General features: G+C 40.0%; 1 protein-coding gene across 11 annotated transcripts in view; it reads left to right on the top strand.

Moving 5' to 3' along the window:
- Positions 1-19,950, top strand: part of robo2 (roundabout, axon guidance receptor, homolog 2 (Drosophila)) — a 377,925-nt gene that overhangs the window by 154,227 nt on the left and 203,748 nt on the right. For all 11 annotated transcript variants that reach the window (XM_032590720.1, XM_032590724.1, XM_032590723.1 and 8 more), the window contains exon 2: positions 5,842-6,168. In XM_032590720.1, the coding sequence (XP_032446611.1) occupies positions 5,842-6,168 (327 nt within the window). The remainder of the gene's footprint in view (positions 1-5,841; positions 6,169-19,950) is intronic.

The raw sequence follows: 19,950 nt of genomic DNA, 5'->3' as shown, positions 1-19,950 counted from the left end.
AAGGAAGATGAATCCCGGGCGCAGAGCGTGCCGCTTGGAGGTGTCGCAGCGCTCTGGTGCCGAGGCGCGGACGACCGGTAACATCATTCTTTCACCACCCTCAGTTTCTCCCCACCCCACCCCCGCTGCTCTCTCGCATTTCCTCTCTGATGACATGACGAATATGACTCCATCGCCCGAAAACACTGAGGGCAGGCTGTAATAGGACAGAGAGCAAGTGAAACGGATAGACACCAGGGGGCAAAGGTGGAGTCTCAGCAGTGAGAGGAAACCAAATGGGAAAGTGGTGAACGGAACCAGGAGAAATGTTTAGTTTGAAATAAAGCACGTGGATCTGACACGGAGGCGATGTGTCAAGGAAAGATATGACCCAGAAAGCACGATGTCCGCGATAAGCCACCATGCTGTGGGAATGCTTTTCTTTAGCAAGCACCAGAAAATATTTCAGGATCTTCCCGGATAAAAATTAGGGATGTATAATATATCGGCGCTAACATCAGGATCTGATGAAATTAGTCACATTTTTTTAACGTATTGGAATCAGTCTGAAAAATAAAAGCGTTCCGGTATTAACAACTGATAACTATTTCCATCTTGTTTCTGTTTGTTTCTGGAGGAGAAGGGGAGGAGGTCGGTCACGTGGTTCTTGTTTGGTCATGCGGCAGTGATGGTGATGCAGCAGAGGATTGTGGGGATTTTAGCTGCATCAGAAAAGCAGTGGTGAAGTTAATGGTGTGATTGTTTTTGTTAAGGTATTGAAAAGCAATTGATATATATGCAAAAATATTATCAAGTATCTGTTAAGTATATATTTTTGGCCATAGCAGCATATTGATGTCAATATCAGCACAATTTTTCATATTGGTGCATCTGTAATAAATATTGAATTTGAGACAATATTTGAAAAGTGATGTTCTCAGACCCTAACACTCGAGATGTCAGAAATATCCCAGAGTGAGGGCAAAAACAGTTCTAGATGTGCAAATATGGTAGTGACTTATTATTTAAAGATGTACAAATTGTAATCTGAGTTCCAGAGAAGCAATGCACACCACGTTATGTATACGCATCATTTTCTTTCCACTTGACAATTACATGGCACGTTGTGTCAGTCTGTCACGTAAAATGCCATTAAAAAAAAACAACAGAAAAACTCCTCAAAATGCAGAGGAGTTTTGAGGATGTGAATACTTACCGTCCAGCATTCACATCTGGGGGATGTGAATACTTTGGTCAGACAGCTCGGAGGCATCAGGCTTTTGCACTTCCATTCCAAGTTTCCTTCTCGCCGAGCCACGCCGCTACAGCCACTTGTCCCGGTTCTCCAGTTTAGCGTTTGATGTTTTTTACGGCACCTCCGAGGCCGGAACTTCTCGCCTTGGTCCAAGGTTGCCATTGGTTACCTGTGATCAGCGAATGTCTGCTGGCAGAATAAGTAATATCTCTTCGGGGAGCCCTTCTCTTTATGCTCTGCTTGAGACTGGTGCGGGTATTGATTTGGTTTGTAGGCTAGAATTTCTCCTGGGAGCTAATAAAAATAATTACAAAAAGATCATCAAAGGCCTGACCTTCTGTTGCACACATGAATAAATATGTGACCAAGATAATAGAAAACACAGCCTAACTCTGTGTGTGGTCAGTGTGACCGGAGGTATAATTGGAGATGTTTTATCTTGGAATTAATGGAGAAATAAAGAGGTGTTTTTTTTCTTTGTAAATCAGAAACTTAAGTGGAGTTTTGATCTACTTTCATGCTACTCTCTCTGAGTCATGAAAAGAATGCAAACATGTTCAACTTGTGCACATTTAATGGAAAGTTGCATCCATTTCAGGGATGTGGACATAAGAAGACGTAAAAATAAATAAATAATAATAGGCTGAACTCCCCCCCATCATTTTCTGGTTCACCAACAGCTTGCTGATTTCACTCCCTATCTGCATCCTTTGTTTGTTTGTTCTGCGTTTCCTGGTTTCCTCCAGGAGTGGATGACTGCACAGCCGCGGTGAAAAGTAATGTTGGTGTTATTGCAGACGGGGCAGGGAGAAACACAGCCATTTTTGATTGGAGCGTGTGCCCTGAGCCCCAGTGAAGTGCACTTGCCTCAGCTCAGAGAGCACTTGATTTCACAGCACCAATGATCACATTAAAAGGGCAACAGAAAGCCCATTTACTGCAAAGAGAGTGAGGATGGGGGGGAAAGGGAGCCGGTAGGAAACAGAAAATTTACTTTGACTTTTGCAAGGAGCTAAGATCTGATGTCTGGATGAAGAGAGTTTTGTATCTAGCTCTCCTGGACAGCAAATAGCCTATAGATACAGATTAACATGTTGATGCTGAGATTTTTGCAATGAAACAACTGGTAAGAAAGGAGGGGAAATTTAGGGTGATTGACAGCGCTAAGACACTCCTCCTGGCTCTGATTGGTTGTTTCGAGTTAGCACTGGGAGAAGAGAGAAGAGCTCTTTTTTTTTCACAGATTATCTGTCCCCTACCATGCTGTCACAATATAGTGACAGTTTCAACAAATATGTAAAAATCACTATTTTTATAGCATTAAGCCTTTGCAGAACAGTTGTATTAATACTCTATGTACATGCGAGTTGACTTCTGATGCCGATTTTGTCCCAGAAAAAGGTGCCTAAAATACAGAGGCATAAATCAGATTTTTGTGAAGAATGTTCTTCTCCTCTACAATTGTGCACTGCTTCCCACATTCAGTGCGTATTTTCTAGCACAGGGAGGTATTTGACATGTGCTCTCTCTACACTTGACTGTCCCCACTCAGCAAGGACACTGACCATCCACGTAGGGCCCTCTGTTCACCCAGCTCGGCTTTTCCCTGGCAGTGGAGGGACAATAGTAGAGGCATCTGCTGCGTTGATGTCCACAGGAAAGCCTGGAGCAGATGGAGATTCTAGGTTTACGTGATTAGAAGGCAGTAGATTGGAATACAAATTGGATTTAAAGAAATTAGACTGATATAAATCGAATGTAGTCGCCGTGGTTTGCTCCTGTGCATGCGCATTGGCCTTAGTGGAAAGCCCCTGCGTGGTTTTGTGGATTGCAGCGGGGGGGAAACACATGCTTCAATGAGATAAAAATAAATGTGCATTTGACACTTCATCAAGGGAAAAGGGGGGTGTCCATCACTTTTCTTTATCTCACTCTCCATTAATCAGCGCCATGGTCCTAACTGCTGCCTTGTAGGTTGAGTCTCTCATTGCCACAACTCAAACTCACTCTGCACAAAATGTTACTGTTACTAATTTTTGATTGAGTAAATGATTTCTAGAAGCCTACTGTATTTTTTTTGTCTGCTTCACTACCAACAGCATCCAGTTTTTCACCTAATGCCAGTAAGATTAGATCATGAGCTGTGGGAACATGCTGTCACCAGCCACTCACGCACAAACCCCCGTCTGTAGCCCCATTTGGCAAAAGACACGAGGCCTGATCACTAATCAATGGTGGGGAAATGGAGGGAATTAGCCGAAATTAGGAGGAAGAGAGAACAGTCTACCTCCTGTTCAGGGGTCAATATGCTACTGTCTGATGGCTGATTCCTGTCGAGTGGTGGGCTTCTGGACTTTTGTGCTGAGATGTGTCATTTGAATGCTTTTCTGTTTTGCTCAGGACCTTTGACAGACATTTTGTGCAGATATTTGTGCTCGTAAAATTTTAGTACATGGATTTACAGTTGATTGCCATAGTGTCGAAATGTGTGCAAACATAGCTGAACAAAGACCCGAACTTCCACAACTGCTTCAATCCTTTGTTGAGTTGAGTTTCGCCCAAGGAGAAAGATCTTTGTGGTACGTTAGGCTTAAGTATAACATGCACCGTCCTATTATCACTGCAATAACCCAGGGTAGGTCATAGTCATCAACTTGGCTCAATCAAACATTCAGCAACTCGCTTGTTGACAAAAAAGCTCAGCTCTCAACTTGATCCAAGTCCTGATTGGTTAGCATGCGGCTGCCAGCAAAATCATAGTAAGTGATGGGACAATTTTATGTTGTTAAACAGAAAGATCTTTCCGTTAAATGTTGGAAAAGATAGCTTGATTTGCTCTGCTTTGAAGTAGTTCTTCGATTGTTTGGTGCTGGATTAAACTGTTTGATTCTTGCGTGGCCTCCATGGCCTGTGTGATGTAAACGTGTGTGGCCCACGGCTCCTTATCTCTGGGGGTAAGACCTGGTCACAGATGCATACAGCGCCTAGACTTGGGGAGCATTATCTTAGCCACCAGACTCCGAGAGCTCAGTCACTGCAACCCTAATGAAAAGGAGCGTCCATGGCTTTGAGCCACAGGGGATTAGCATTTGACATCAGTCTGAACTCTAACATCCATTCAAATAAAGAGGAAAAAAAAGAACTTTGACATTCATATTCACATCAGTTTTGCAGGCTTTTCAACTGTAAGAAAAGTATTATGTTGTCCACATAGGGGTCTAATTACTTGTAAGATTTCCTTATTTTGGTTTGACTAGAGCAGATCTCTTCTGTGAAATACTAAATCTTCCATGCTTCAAGTTGTAGCTACAAACTAGTTTGCATATCCACATGACCAAAAAACCAGGATGCATTTGCTCAAAAATCAGACCAGGTCTTTTGGTCAAATGTTGATGTTTTATTTGTTTTAAAATAGGGCTGTTGTAAAGAGTTATTTTAGTAATCAAGTAATCCATTGATTATTGTGACCATTAATAAAGTAATAAAATAAACATTGTCCCTTTATGTAGTTTTACTTAAGCTAGTAAAAGAATTAAAGAAAAAGTGCTGGTTAAACACATTTATGTTCTGTTTTTAACAAGAAAACATTTTATAGCCTGAAATGCAATATGATTCAAACGTCACTTTTAGTCTCAAACTTAAAGCATGAAAATTTTGTATAATATAGATATTTCTAGTCTATTTTTTTCCAAATCATTACTCTTCTTAGTCAGCAACTACCTTAAATGTAAGCAAAAATGTATTTCAGTGCACATGTATAACATCCCGGATTTGGTGCTAACAATCAGATAAAAGTCAACCTTTTGGAAAGGGAACAAAAACATCACCTGTTAGCAGCCACAAGTAAGCATGGTGCATGTAGTAGATGTTTCCAGATGAGGTGTTACAATATTGAGGATGTGAACTTTCTTTCTACTTCTATTTCTTTTCCATTTAGCTTAAAGTGATTTCACACTTTTGACACTTAATGTCACTGTATTGATGGTCCCTCACCATCTCCCTCCATAGTTGCTAATAGCACTTAGCATTTGTTAACAGGTCATTGATGGATGTGAGAGTGTTGTGCACAACAAATAATAAGCTGGCCAGAACACAGTGCACTAAATAGCAAAGCATAATTTAACAAAGCCTTGAATCATTTGTTGAATTGTTACAGATCTAATTTAAACAAGTCTGTTTATCTAGAAAACTAACTATGAAGCCTCTAAGCTAACTTTAATTTCATTAGCAGCAAACTGTCCAAATTTGTGATAGATGTTTTGGAGGATACATGTCGCTTATATTGGCGTTCTTTTGAAATGTGAAACATTTTATCAATCAACTGTGCATATGGACGTAACAATGAATGTGCTTTAAGACTCTTCTTCAGTTCTTGTTTTGTGAGTCCAACTCACTCGTTTAGCAAATAGAAATATCTGTACTAATCTCGAGAGTTAATTATTTTTTTGTTTCCTATGAGATCGGTTTTATTACTAACAATTTCTTTACACATTGTTGACAGTTTATGTTTGAAAATGGATTTAATAAGCCATATGTATTGAATTTTTTTTGACATAAAAATAGTATCTTCTGTTATTAATTGCACTGCTCTCTGTCTTTACCTTCAGGATCCCGTCTGCGCCAGGAGGACTCCCCGCCCCGGATTGTGGAGCACCCCTCTGACCTGATCGTATCCAAAGGGGAGCCCGCCACTCTCAACTGTAAAGCGGAGGGTCGGCCCACCCCGACAGTGGAGTGGTACAAAGACGGGGAGCGGGTGGAAACGGACAAAGACGACCCACGTTCACACCGCATGCTGCTTCCGACAGGCTCGCTTTTCTTCCTGCGCATCGTTCACGGACGGCGGAGCAAACCCGACGAGGGAGCCTACGTCTGCGTGGCCCGGAACTACCTGGGAGAAGCCGTCAGCCGTAATGCGTCCCTGGAAGTAGCATGTGAGTCGTGACGTTGTCACATCTTTTGTTTTTTAAAATTCTATTTGTGCCGTGTCTTTGGCTGGCCAAAAATAGGTCCAGATCCTGCTACAGTCAAAAAACTTGGATTTCCACTCATCATTATGAAATTCTATCATTTGTTTGTAAACATCATTTGTATTAGGAAATTGCACTCCACTTACCATTGGGAATAAGAGGAAACAAATCAACATTTAATTTGAGGCGACTGTAATTACATTATTCTTAGAGTTGATTTCATTGTACTCTTTTTGCCAACTCCGTAATGATTTCCTGAGGTCTAAAAGGTTCTTGTTAGCTGGGGTAATGACTTGTGGCGAATGAGTTTTTCAGCCGTGAATCTGATGAATTTGATACATTCTTGGCTCAGAGGGGCTGTTTTGAAGTTGTCCACAGATCTTTGAGTTTGGACATAAAGCTGCTGCCACTCTATGAAAGAGACAAGATGACAGGGCAGACATTGGGTCTCTCACTGGTGATCAGGGCTAGCATGACAGGGATGGCTCCTGATGGACATTTAGCTCAAGCTGTCTGGACTGTGTTGATGACAGGCAGAACCTGAATTGTGACTCAGGTTACCTTTGAAGATGAGCCTACATTCACCCCCCTAACAGACTTAGGCCGGGTTTTCAAACAGCAGGTCCCAGAGACCTCAAACAGTACAGGAGGTGGCGTGGGAAGTCTCCATTTGCTTTTGTTGTTTTGACTTGTCATTTAATAATATGGCTTATTATAGCTAACTAGGAAACAGGCAACAGGACAGACTATATCCAGCTCTTATTGAAGAGATTTAAAAGATGCTTTAGTTTGAACGGTACAAATATTTGACCGGTTTGGAGTAATTCTCTGCTAACACGTTCTGTAGACTCCATTTCTACAACAAGCAAACTCTTTCAGATATATATATATATATATATATATATATATATATATATATATATTTATATATATATTTTTTTAAGTTTTATTTATTTATTTATTTATTTTTTAATAGAGGAGGGACGAAGTAACCTTCTTTTTGTAGGACCAGGACTTGAACCTGTACATTTCAATTAATGAAATTTTTAAAATAATTTAACTGTTTATTAGTATTTTTCACATTTGTTTACATACACAATGTACATGAACACTTCACATTCAACATGACATAACAAAACTTTTGCTTGGGAGTTATTCCTCTATTTCACCTTTGTCCCATCTAGTTTGTCTTGTTCTTTATTTTTTGTTGCTGTCTTTTGTCTTGAATGTTGTCCACTTCATCCACTTTTCTTCCATTTGTGTTTGCTGAAGTCTCAAACGATGTGTCAGTTTTTCCATAATGTAGATTTCTTCTATTATTCCGGTCCATTGTTCTTGACATGGGGGGTCTGCCTTTCCCCATTTCCTCGTAATAGCTTTCTTGCTAGCTATTAACATTATCTTAATCAGATACCTGTCTTTTACCTTTACTTTGATATTGTTAAGATTGCAAAGATATTGTACCACACTACTCATAGGAATATCATATCCCAGAATCTTCTTTACAGTTTCATGTACATTTGTCCAAAATTGAACAATTTTAGGACAGTTCCAAAATATGTGAGAGTGATCGGCGTTCATTGATCCACAATTTAAATTTTTGTTCCACTGAATGCATTTATCACAATTTCAATCACCCCATTCCCTTCCACAGAGGGATCCCACCTGATTTCTGTCTTATTATAGTCTCTCAATTGCAGGTACCTGTAAAATTCATGTTTATCTAGACTATTAATTAAATCCATTTTAATGACTTAAAACCTTTAATTCAATTCATAGCAAATTTTTTTTAACTGTAAAAGTTCAAAATGGAACTTTTGTATTTGCACGTTTCTGATGCGCCAGGAAATCTGATGCACAATCGTCAAACATGTCAAACAATAGCAATGGATGACAAAGCCGCTTCTCTTGGCCCACAGGGGGTTAATTTTTCAATCTGACTGGATGCCGGGAAAGACTATTGTTGTGTACAAGTTGTTCTAAAAGGAGTTAGCCTTTCACTGAAGCTATTCTAGTCTAAAATAGCATCTCAATGCTTAGCATGTTGCAGCAGAAGAAATCCCAACACTAATGTCAGCATCCATAGTCCACATTTCTAAAAAAGGGTTTTTTTCAAAAAATTACATGAATTCTCAGAAGTTCTTGAAACACCTGTAAACTGACTTGCTATTATAGCACTTTGCACTAATCGTAAAGTGCAATTAGTGCACTAATTGCACTAATTGCAATTAGTGCACTGATTGTATGGTTTTGTAACCTAAGTAGCAGGTTAAAGACTATAAATATCTTTGTTGTTGAGCTCATATGTGTATTCAATAATTTGGCAGCAAAAAGAGTTTTTGAATTGTCGTTGGTTTATGTTTGGTTTCCTTAGCAGATTGAGTGTCAGGGACTCTGGACCTATTTATTCTTTATTTCATTAAAAGACTGGTGGTAATTTGTATCTTGTCAGCCACGTGTGAATTTGTATCCATTTTGAAGTCATTTCATACTTGCTTTTTTCACCAACAGTTTCCAAGGCTCTTTGCCTAATCTAATGTAAGGAAATGTAGTTATGCTACTTGAATATATTTGAGCTACCAGCAGTTAAATAAATATGTAGAAAGTTGAATGTTTCTGGGTTTGAAATTGAAGGAGTTGAGATAAAAAGTTCACTCACGGGGTTGAACTGAGGTTCAAAACAACAGATCTGAAGTAATGCAATACTTCTGCTTGGTGTTTTTCTCTAGTCCAGTAGACTATCATCAACTAAATTACATTTGTGGCTAAAAAGATACAAAGAGGAAGCCTGAAGAAACTTTATGATGATTAAGATTGATTGCAGAAAATAGTTTTCCTCTGCATATCTGGAACTTGAGCCAACAACTACATCATTGCAGAGTCAAAATGGTTGCTTTTTCCAATAGTTATTAACTGTGAAAATCTTCATTTAGTCTGAAAGTGCCCCTTGCCTATTAATTACAATCTGACGGAGTAATAAAGTTTTATTAAAGTAGAACAATTTTCATATAAATTATTGGAGTGAGAGCAGATGAAATCCCCCAAAGGCACGTTTCAGAAATTTAAGAAGATGAGACGAGAGAAAGAAAATGGAAATATGAAGGTAGTGTATTCTATCAAGGCATTAATGACTTACTGCAATTTTAATAGCAGATCATTTAAGAGATCTGGAATAAAAAATGTTCTGAAGTTGATTTGTAGGATTGGTACATGGGCCAGACTAGTGTCCTGCCAAGGGCAACAACATAGTCGGTTCTCATGAAACACAACTCTGCTGCTGTTTTGGTATTATGCCATATGATTGTTCACACTCTTGAATATCCTGTAGTTTCAGTCTTTGATTTTTCTAATGCCTGTCTCCTCAATGAAGTTCCTGTAGGCTCAGAAGGTAATACTTAGTCATCTCTGTGTCTGGTTGACTTATTGGGTGAAAATGAACATTTCCATTTCCTGCCTGGGTATGTGGGTGTAATGAAGCTGAGAAAGCAGCTCCATCCTGGGTTGGTAGTTCTTATGGGCTTTAGTCTAGATCAGTGGTCATACAGGGGTTGAACCAACCATCTCCACCCTGAGCTGGAGACCCATATAGGGCTAAAATAAAAAGCTCCTGTCTGCCTTAAGGCTCTCTAATGCTACTTCGACTCTCATTGATGTAGTTGTGTCATGAAAATTATGTCACCATGTTCATAGGGAAACATTCTCCTCCCTTTCTCATCACAAGGCCTGATTGAACTATTTTGTACAGAGCTTTGTGCAAAATGTTGTGTGATTGTTCAGAAGGTTGTTGGTATGTTTTATGAAGAAATGGGCTCATATAGCAATGTTGATATGTTACTTCATTTAGTCCACTTCCACCATCTGGTTACTGTTTCTGCAGGCGCTGTGGAATACTTTTAAGAAACATAATCCAACATGGTGAGACATTATGTACATTTGTATGATTCATTGCTAAATAACTACAAATACTGTCACATGGCTAAGAGATCCTGAATGGAAAGTGCAGCTATGTTGTTCATGGAGGAGGCGGTCTGCAGAGAGATGTGGCACTCTCTCTGTAACCATTTTGTGAAAGCTAAATGGAGGGTGCGTGTATGAAAGATATGTGCGAATATGAACGCCTACAACCAAGCAACAACTTTTCAGCTTAGGATGAAAATGGGAGAGCCTTAAGAGAATATAATTTATGATGTAGAAGCAGGTTAAGAGAACTGTTACATCCCTCTACACTGGGCTTTTTGGCAGTGATGAGTTTTATTAGGGCTGGACATCCATCTAGTAATCAAGTGAAGGTAGCATTTAAATCTATTTCCATCAGCCAAACGTTATGCCATATGATTGTTCACACTCTTGAATTGATATGTCCTGCAACCAACTGACCACCTCCTTTCTCTTCTGCTTCCCTCTTGCTTCGATGTATTGAACACACCTTTGCTCCCTCTCCATTCTCGAGTGGTTGAACAAGACCCTAGTGAGATAGTTTAATTGCAGCTACTGAAACAGACTTGACTGTCTCAAGACCACTGCGGTGTGACGAAGCTCAAGCTCGGCAGCACTCGCCACTCTAGGTAAGGTGGAGAGAAAGGAAGGAGGAGGGAGAGAACTTGTGCTGCATTATTAATGGTTTTACCATGTCTTTAAAAGACTGAATCCTTCCTCAGGTGTAGATGTTGAACACAGATTGCTTGTGAATTCTGCCTGAACAGGGGTAGAGTCGATGCTGCATAGTCTCAGTTTCAATGGGTAGAACAAGGAGTTGGTTTTTACCAGACTAAAGCATTAGTTGTGCCCTTCAAAAAGCCAGCCCTTATGAAATTGTGGCAGAAAGAAACTTGTTGAATGAAAGCCGTGAGATGTTCAATGACTGTTTGTCTCAAGCCATGTAGGGAACTCCATAAACATGTGGAACAACATACTCCAGTCAAATAAGGGAATAATTATACTTTTTGGCCTTGTTGTCCTTAGTGTTTGGTGGGTAACTATCTGTAGATTACACTGAACACACCATCTCCACAGTTAATGGAGCAAAATTCAGATTAATCCTCAGCAAAACAATTTCCTAAAGGTTGAAAAAGACATTAGACTGTGGCAGCAGTTCACCAACTAACAAAATGTTCAAAGCTCAAACAGAAATCTAAATGAGAATCTGTGGCAAGACCTAAGTGTAGATGTTTATAGACTTCATGCACCCAGTCCGACTGAACTTGAAGTATTTCACAGGTTTCAGTTTCTAGATGCGAGAGTGGGGTAGAGATGCAACTTCATAGACTTGCAACTGTAATTGTGCTGAAAAGTGTCAACATAGATGTTTTTCTATAGGAGTTTTTCTTCCAATTCACCATTATTTATATTTAATACTTTGAAGTTTGTGAGTATAACATCAAAAAAGGCAGGAACGTTCAATGTATGTTCATACCTTGGCAAGACACTGTAGAGAAGTGATTTCCTTACAGCCATTAACTTCTTTACAAGGACAGAGAATCTCGAAACATATTGCCGGCAGGAAATCTGAATAGCTGCTTTGTAATCTGGTCCTAATCAAGACTGTCCACGGGCCAGCTATGTAGAATGAATATACAATAGTATTGGGTATAAATGAGTATGCCTTCTTTTCTTTCTTCTGACTAAAGTAGGTCAATGAGCAGGTTCATAAATCATTTTGAAGATTCTGTCAGAAACTCTTGCTGCAGCCGTGGCCGTTGAATAATTTGCCAGCACTGCAAATATCTGTGTATATTTAAGTGTGACGAGCCACACCTGGGGCGACAGGATCCCAAGGAAAATGTTAATTTTGGCCCATCTTTTCAGGTGGACGACAGTCGCACATTCCTGGATCTCCAGGAGTAAAAAAATAAATCTTGAACTCTTGAGCGACCCAGTACAGTTTTAATTGGATTCCAAGTGGTATTTAGATCTTCTGACATGCACTGTGTATACTGCCTGTGCATTGAATGCTTAGAATCATTGGTGGGGTGGGGTATTACAAATGGATGAAGACACATGTAGCTTCATCCCCCTCGCGGCTATGTTCGGTTTCTAACCTTTTAAAAATGCAAATGATACAGAAATAAAACAGATGTCTTGGGTTGGTTCTAAATGCCGCTTGAAATGGGAATGGATGACTTTTAGAAAGGTCCTTTGATATCATCTAATGTCCCACTTTTGCAATTAAGAGAACCGTTAGGTAGCATTTGGTTCTCATACAACAAGGTAATTAGCGGGAAAATAGAGTTGGGAGAGGTGTGAGTGTTGAGGAGAGGAGGAGGGAGGGTACCAAGCTGTTCCTGTTGTGTCCAGCATGAGGAAAAGCTAATAAAAGGGTAGGCCAAGAGGAGCCGGCCAGGTGGGGAGAGAGGATGAGCCACACTGCGGATCCTTTCACAAGCTCATATGGACTCATTATTCCTGTTCAGGAATGAGACTAGTGCACACAAACAACAGACACGCGAGCGTAGACACCTGCCCTCGCGCTTGTGAAAACCCTGGTGGGCTGAGGTTTAATCAGTGCCGAAGTCCTTGAGAAATAATGAAGGGTAATGAAGGAAGCAGCAACAATGCAACCATTACAAGACATTAAGGTTCACATGCTACAGTCAGGAAACTAAACCAGGGTCTCAAAAATTGATATATATCAGAATGTCTTAGAATGTCAGAAAGTTAGAAAAAAATAAAAGCATGACTTCATCGCTGTATGCTGAGGCTAGCTGTGCTAACATCATGACTTGATGTTTGAGAGCAACTTAAAAAGCCCAACATGGCTAATGTTTTTAAGTAATTTTGGTCTAGTTTGTAGTGCAAGTATCTTAGTACACTTGAAATCAGACAAAAATAACTTACAAGGAACTTTTCAGTAATGTATATGAGCTTATTTTAAGTAAACAATTCCTTAATATTGATGAAAAAGTACTTGTTCCATTGGTAGATATTTCCACTTATAACAAGACATTTTTCCATGTTATAAGTGAAATATTCTGCCAATGAAGAAGTGTGTTTTCATCAACATTAAGACATTATTGACTTAAAACAAACTCCTGAAAAGTTACTTTTGAGTCAGTTTTGTCTTACTTTAAGTGTACTAAGATATTTGCTCTAGAAACTAGACTGAAAATACTTTGGAAGATTTTGTGTTGCATGGAAAAGAGTATTGATCAAATCCTGGTGGTGACAAAGCTGAAAGAAATTCATGCTAAAGCTAAACTTGTGCATTGAAAAGTTTGAAGTGTTGCCCATTGATCAAACAGACAATAGAACCAAGTAAGGATGTGAAAAATTATGTTGTTTTATGAATTATTAGAGTGAAGAATCTCTGATTAAATGTATCAGCTGTGTTTGCAGTAGGGCTTCTTTTTGATCACTTTATAATCCATGTGCTGTGGACTCAAAAAGAACATTGTGCATAGGAAGAGAAGATATTTTGAGGGGGAAAAAAGTCTCTACAGAGGATAAATGATGTGGATACGCTGCGGTCACTACCAGCAGACTGACCTTTTACTGACTCTCACACATGCATGATGTCCTGAGTCTGCATTTTTACTTTTCTTTCCCAGCTAGGACTTCCCTTGAACTACCTAGGGACATACATTGTCTTTGTTGCAACTGAGGAAACAGTGTGCTCTAGGAAGGGAAATACGGGTCGACTCTGCTGCACTCTGGGGCTGAATGATGATGACAGTAATCGAGCAACGTAGCAAAAGCCAGCGACAAAGATGGAAAGCGCTGCAGGACGTTTCGGGAAGGTCAAAGAGACCCGGACCACTTAATAAACTCAGGCTTGCCATGATCTTTGGCTTTATTTCTTAGCTCTGTGTTGGTCTGCTTTTGTTCTTTACCGCTCTACTTAGACAATCGTGTCAGTCTTAAGTGCCTAAGCTGCATTTAAACATGTGTGTTGCTCTGTTATGGATGCCACAGCCTGTCAGCAGACGAGTGAGCCATCAAGCTAAGAATGCTGAACCAGCCGCTTCTCACGTCTATTAGCGCCCAGCAAGATGAAGCACCCGTCTCACCGGGTTTTGTTGTGTTTCTTTTATACGGCCTACTCTCTCTCCTTCACATTTTCCCCGCTTCTCTCCTTATAGTGACACTTTTATTGATGGCCTCTCCTCTCTGACAATGCAGGTCTATAGTTTTGTCTCTACAGTCTGCCTCTAGTTTTGCCTCTTCTCGTCTCTCATCCCTCCACATCTCCTCAGCTTTCCTACACAGCGTACGTGTTCGTTAGGCAGTGACGGAGAATAAAAAAAATTCTGTGCTCGTGCGGGGTCTGCAAATTCTGTAAACTTGGCACTGCTGCACATTTTCTACAAAAAAATACATCATCTTTCTCTCGCTGCTGCAGTTAGAGCTGTGTGAATTATTGAAATCTGTTTGCGTGCTTATTATTGATTGGCTTTAAAACGCAGACGGGGAGCGAAGGTTTTGCTTTCATGAGCTGATTGCACTTTGATTTCTGTTTTAATATTGACCTACACATACATTTGAAATGTATTAAAGACTTACAGTTATTCAATAGGCAGATTTTTTTTAATGTAGTCATTAAACAGCTTCTAGTGTATGTATGCCTGTTAATGTGTTCTTCAACCTCTACAGTGTTTCACTGGATTTTAGCAAATATCTTATGTGTGAAATAATTTTTTATATAGTAAAGCACCAATTATTCTCACTTCTACTAAATATAACATTAGCTATAATAATGTTACTTATGTTAACAATATCAATAATTCTTTCCGATGTTTCTTTAAGATTTAATATTTAAAACACATTTTTCAAGGCATTTTTCCGGATCAACCATCATATGTTTGTATTAAAAGTAGAACCGTTGTCACACTGTCTGCATGAGAGACAAGTTGATGTAAAGAGCATGTGTGTGAACTGTAGTTCCTTACCTCAACCCTTAGATTTCCAAAAGATGGCACACATTTCCAAATCTAGAAAGAAAGACAAAACATAAGTTTGTCGCAATACATTTAGCCTTCCTATTATCTGCTCAAATTCTTGCTTTTCTTCAGTCTGAAATAAGCTAAAATTCCCTTAACGTGTTTTGACATCTCCTGTTAAACAGCTTCATAAATGCCTATGTCTGTTCTCACTGACGATAGAAACATCTAAGTTTGAGCCATCCTCAATCGGTAACATTTTCCACGCCAAGGCCTGCTGTTGTCTGGACAACACGGTACTGTTTTAGGTGCATTCAATACAGGGTTTTTGAGGTTCTGGCTGACTAGTTGCCGTATAGCCTTTAGTTTCCACAGCAAAGGTATTGATTCTTTTGGTCACCAGAAATATTTCTTAAGGTGCTGTGTTACTCTATGCTTCAAGCAGGCAGGCAGGCAGTGAAAACTTCAGGTCACCCCAACATACTCCAGTACTTTATTTTCTGACTTTAAGTAGCTGGAACTATATGACTTCTATGCAATTCTTCCCAATTCTCATCTTGACGATTTTTTGCGATATTTTAGAATGCAGTCTGCCTTTAGTTTGGCAATGGCAGCGAATTCAGTCCATGTTGGCCCCCCTCCAAATATTGAGCAATTAACGTCAGAGCAAGAGGAAGCATTATATTGCTAGCCAAAATTTTGTGACCCTACTTCCCACTTGGTTGTTTCCACTGCACGTAATTTCCAGTGTACGTCATCGATCTGGCGCAGTACGTACATCACTGCTAAACATTAGCGATTGGGTGAAATCAGACCTGATTAAAAAGTCAACAGAGTCCACACCTCCAGCAAACAATCATTTCTCTTTAGCTGAGTCTCCAGACAAAGTGCAGAACAAGGGGCTAGTTTTTACCAGGCTAACATTCCTCTAACTGTTGACAAGTGGCCAAAGGGACAAGTGGACTGTAATAATGTTGATCAAAATTTGACGCTGAGTTAAATCCCTCTAGATGGCTCTGAGCTGAGGGTGGCTTGCACGGGGTCCAGCAGGAATTGGCTCCTCTGACCCCAGAAGGACCCTTTGCTCTCCTCAGTTCACCCCATATCTCTGTCACACCATAATTCCTTAACCCAGCGCTCCCACTCCAATGAATGTGTTCCTGTTGTGACTGACCTCCATCACCCAGCCTCCCTCCCTCTCACAGACCCTCTGAGACTGCCAGAGATGGTAATCCATCATACGGAGCCAGGGAGGAGGTGACAGGGCGGAGGGCTGAAGTTCAGCCAGGAGCTGATACGGGTTTGAATCCAACGTCGCTAAAATTGATTCACACTCCGTCTCGGTATTTCTGTGCAGTTGTCCCTCACTCAAAGGTCCATTATTTCTGTGGTTTCTTTCTCACATACTTTCTTAAACACACATTTATCTGTTCACGTATATGCCTTCGCTCTGCACGATAAGGCACACAATGCAGCTTGGCATGGGATCGATCTTGGTAAAGGGTCTCAACTTGGCTAGACTTCCGTGATGCCGCCTGTTTATTTTGGGGTGCAACTGTCACACCACACACTTCAGCGGTCTGATGGATTTGTCCCGGTAAAAGCTGCTGCACACAGATAAGTGCTCACGCACATTTACGCAAGTGCACCCACACACTCCAAAAATGCTTGAGCTGAAGTCCTTTTCTGGCTGTTTTTCTAGTGGTGCAAACATTAAGGACAATCCTTCCTCAAAGTGGCTCTCGGGGGAACGTAGACGATGCTGCATCTCGGCTTCATTAGATTCAGAACTCAACTGCGAGGGTGGAAACAGGAAACCAGTAGTCAGGAATATGAGAGAACACAAGAGACAAACAGAAACCGACCAAAGGAAGCAAGGCGTTCTGTACTTGAAAACTTGTTAGACATTTATAGCACAAACATTTTCAGGTTTGGGTTTTTTAAAATTGCTTTTTTTTTTACGTAGTAATTTTGTTTTGTATATTTTAGTTAGATTTATTGTGCACATGTATGTTTTGCTTGGATTCCATTCACTGTGAGGGACACCTATCATTGCCCAGAGCTCTGAACAGCTGCAGGGCAGAGCTGAAACCTAATCATACACTCTCCACTGTCTCCATCTCCTCTTTTTCTCTTCCCCTCTCTCTTCCGATGTGCTTTCTCCTTCTCCTCTTCCATTCCCTCCTTTTCCCATTTCCTTTCCTGCTGTTTGAAAGTGATACTCAAAGTATTTTGGGCTCTTTTGAAAGTGAGCAGAGGCGAGATGAAATGAGAGCAGTTTCTGAGACAGCTGTGAATCCGTGCCACTTTACAGCTTGACCTTTCCGTGGCTGCGCCGCTGCATCCAGCGGGAATGAAAGCAGAGGAGGTTGTGGGTGTAGATATGTGTCTAGTTGAGGGTGAGACTATTTGTTTCCCAGCCAATGGCTTCTCAGTTTGGGCTCCTTGTGTCTCCTAAGTGCGGCCTCTGCCTGTTAGACTCCTCTGGGGCTTCCCCTGAGGCTTGGCCATGGTGTTCATTTACTTTTGCAGTTTAGTAAGTGCAACACAAATTCAGATGATTTTTTTTTTAAAGAAATCAAAAATAATTATCATTCCAGCACAGGCAAGATGCAGGATTATATATTATGTCTTGCAAACATATCCTTGAATATTTTCACATTTTGTTGCATGGTTTTATGTTCTTATATACTTAAAATTTGAAAAGTTTTTCCTACATATAGGGTTGCAAAATAAAAACTAGTCACAATATAAGCATTTTATGTTAGTTTGTGATGTCAATAATTGTCGATATTGATAATTATTGATTCGTTTTTTGTTTTAAATATCTGAAATACTACCTAACTGGTGGCATAACATGTCCTGTTTCATTCACAATTTTTACTCCATTTTTGTTTTCATTATTATTATTATTATTATTATTATTATTGAGCAGCTATGAGGCACAGTGGCAAAATCTGAAACTGCAAGTTTCTCAACAGGTGGTTGCCAGGTAACCAAAGAGTTACCCACCACCCTTGCTGAGTTGGCCATGAGAGGTTGAGCAGCTAAATCATCTCCTCTGCCTACATCTCCCAGAATGCTTTACAGTTGTGGATCTAAGCTCCAGTACAACAAATTAGAAGTAGAGCTGAGCAGTAAAAAGAGAGCAATATATGCCGAAATATATGTAGAAGGTATTGTAAACCTTCAATACATTGAAGGCCTACAAATTGGTGATGGTATATTTTTCCCACATCACCCAATGATGAAAGTTGCTCAGTGCTGCACCATTCATGAGGCTAGGATGGCGTCATGCGGAGTTATGTTGACGCAGACAGCACAGTAGTAACAGCCATACATGCTAACGACTAATGTTTACTTCAGGTAACATTAGTGATATTAGTTACCTAAGTAAATGTCAGTTAATCTGTCTATTTTATGTATATAATTTTGAAAGCTGTTGAAATTTGCATACTGATATAAAGAGTTGATATTTTTTTTATTTATGAACATAGACAATATCTACTTTTATTACAATATCTATCAGCTTGATTTAGCTGGCAATATAAATGATTTTTTTGTTTTTTCACCTTTTTACAAGGTTTTTCATTACTTATTTAAAAAAAATTAAAATGAGTAATACAAAGGAGAGATTTTGAGAATCCATATTTCAATGCCTATTTTATGACATTATATACATCAACAAAAGAATATGTCCATTTCCATTCTGTAATGTTTGATGACTTTAGTTTAAAATGTATCTCTTATTTATCCAAAACAGTTGTATGATGTTCAGTGGCATGTTCAGTTTTTAAAAATAAATCTTTAAACTCAAAAATGATCATCTGATATCTTCAAATCTCACTTAGTCCTACCAGAGGGTATTAAATACTGACAAAAATATTTGATTCGATATATATCAATATCGACTCATATGACAAATGTTATCGCGATGGAATTTTTTTCCCATATCACACAGCCCTAGTAAACAGCACAACCAGGTGTAGTGAGATGGCATCCCATTCTGAATGAAACTGGGAGCTGTGGTATGTGTTGCCACCTGCCTCTACAGCTGGCAGCATGATTAGCAGCCAGCTACGCTGATTATTAACCAGCTAGCCAGACAGACAGACCGGCACAGTGACAGACACTGCACAGTGCCAGATATGAGCTTTCACATTGGTTGGCAAAGAGGAGACCAGGCCGACTTGCCCAGACCACTTCAGCACTTGCATGGCTAAAGGCCAGCTGAAGAGAACTCAGACCCCTCCTCCCAGCCACCCGCCTTGCCATTCAAATGCTAAGCAGAATCTTATCTCACTGCCTCTTGCTGCTGCCCCTCATGCTTTACACTGTACAGGGCAAAGCTATTAACCAAAATGCAGGTGGTGCCTGTGTTTATCTCCTTTTCACTGTGAGGGTGTGTTTGGGTCTGGATGGGGTGTATGGAGAATTGAGTGCTTGTCTCTACATTTCTCTTCACTTGCCGCGTTGATTCAGTGGGGATATTATTTCACGACTTTTTTTTTTCCTTTCCTCGAGTGAAGTCGTGAGGAATTTATTGTGTAGCTGTTTGTTTTCGATAAATCCTCTTGATACATTAGTCTTACCACCGTAATTCCAAACATAAGAGTACACACCACCCAGCGAGGCAGAAATGAAGGCAGTGAATCATCTTAAGTGCTGATGTAATTGCAGGGATTTGTCTTGGATCCTCCAAGATCTCCTCATTCCACAGGAAATGAAATCCAATGACACTAAGTGATCACCAAAGGGTGTGTGTCTAACTGATGAGTGTGCTCATTTGACTCCACCGATCTTTAAAAGTCATTAATGTTCTCCTGTTTCATGCACGAATTAAGCCCCCCCCGACCCCACCACACACACAGAC

Source organism: Xiphophorus hellerii, chromosome 18, assembly GCF_003331165.1.
Source record: "Xiphophorus hellerii strain 12219 chromosome 18, Xiphophorus_hellerii-4.1, whole genome shotgun sequence".
Classification (NCBI taxonomy): domain Eukaryota; kingdom Metazoa; phylum Chordata; class Actinopteri; order Cyprinodontiformes; family Poeciliidae; genus Xiphophorus; species Xiphophorus hellerii.
This window is presented reverse-complemented; position numbering and strand designations above follow the sequence as displayed.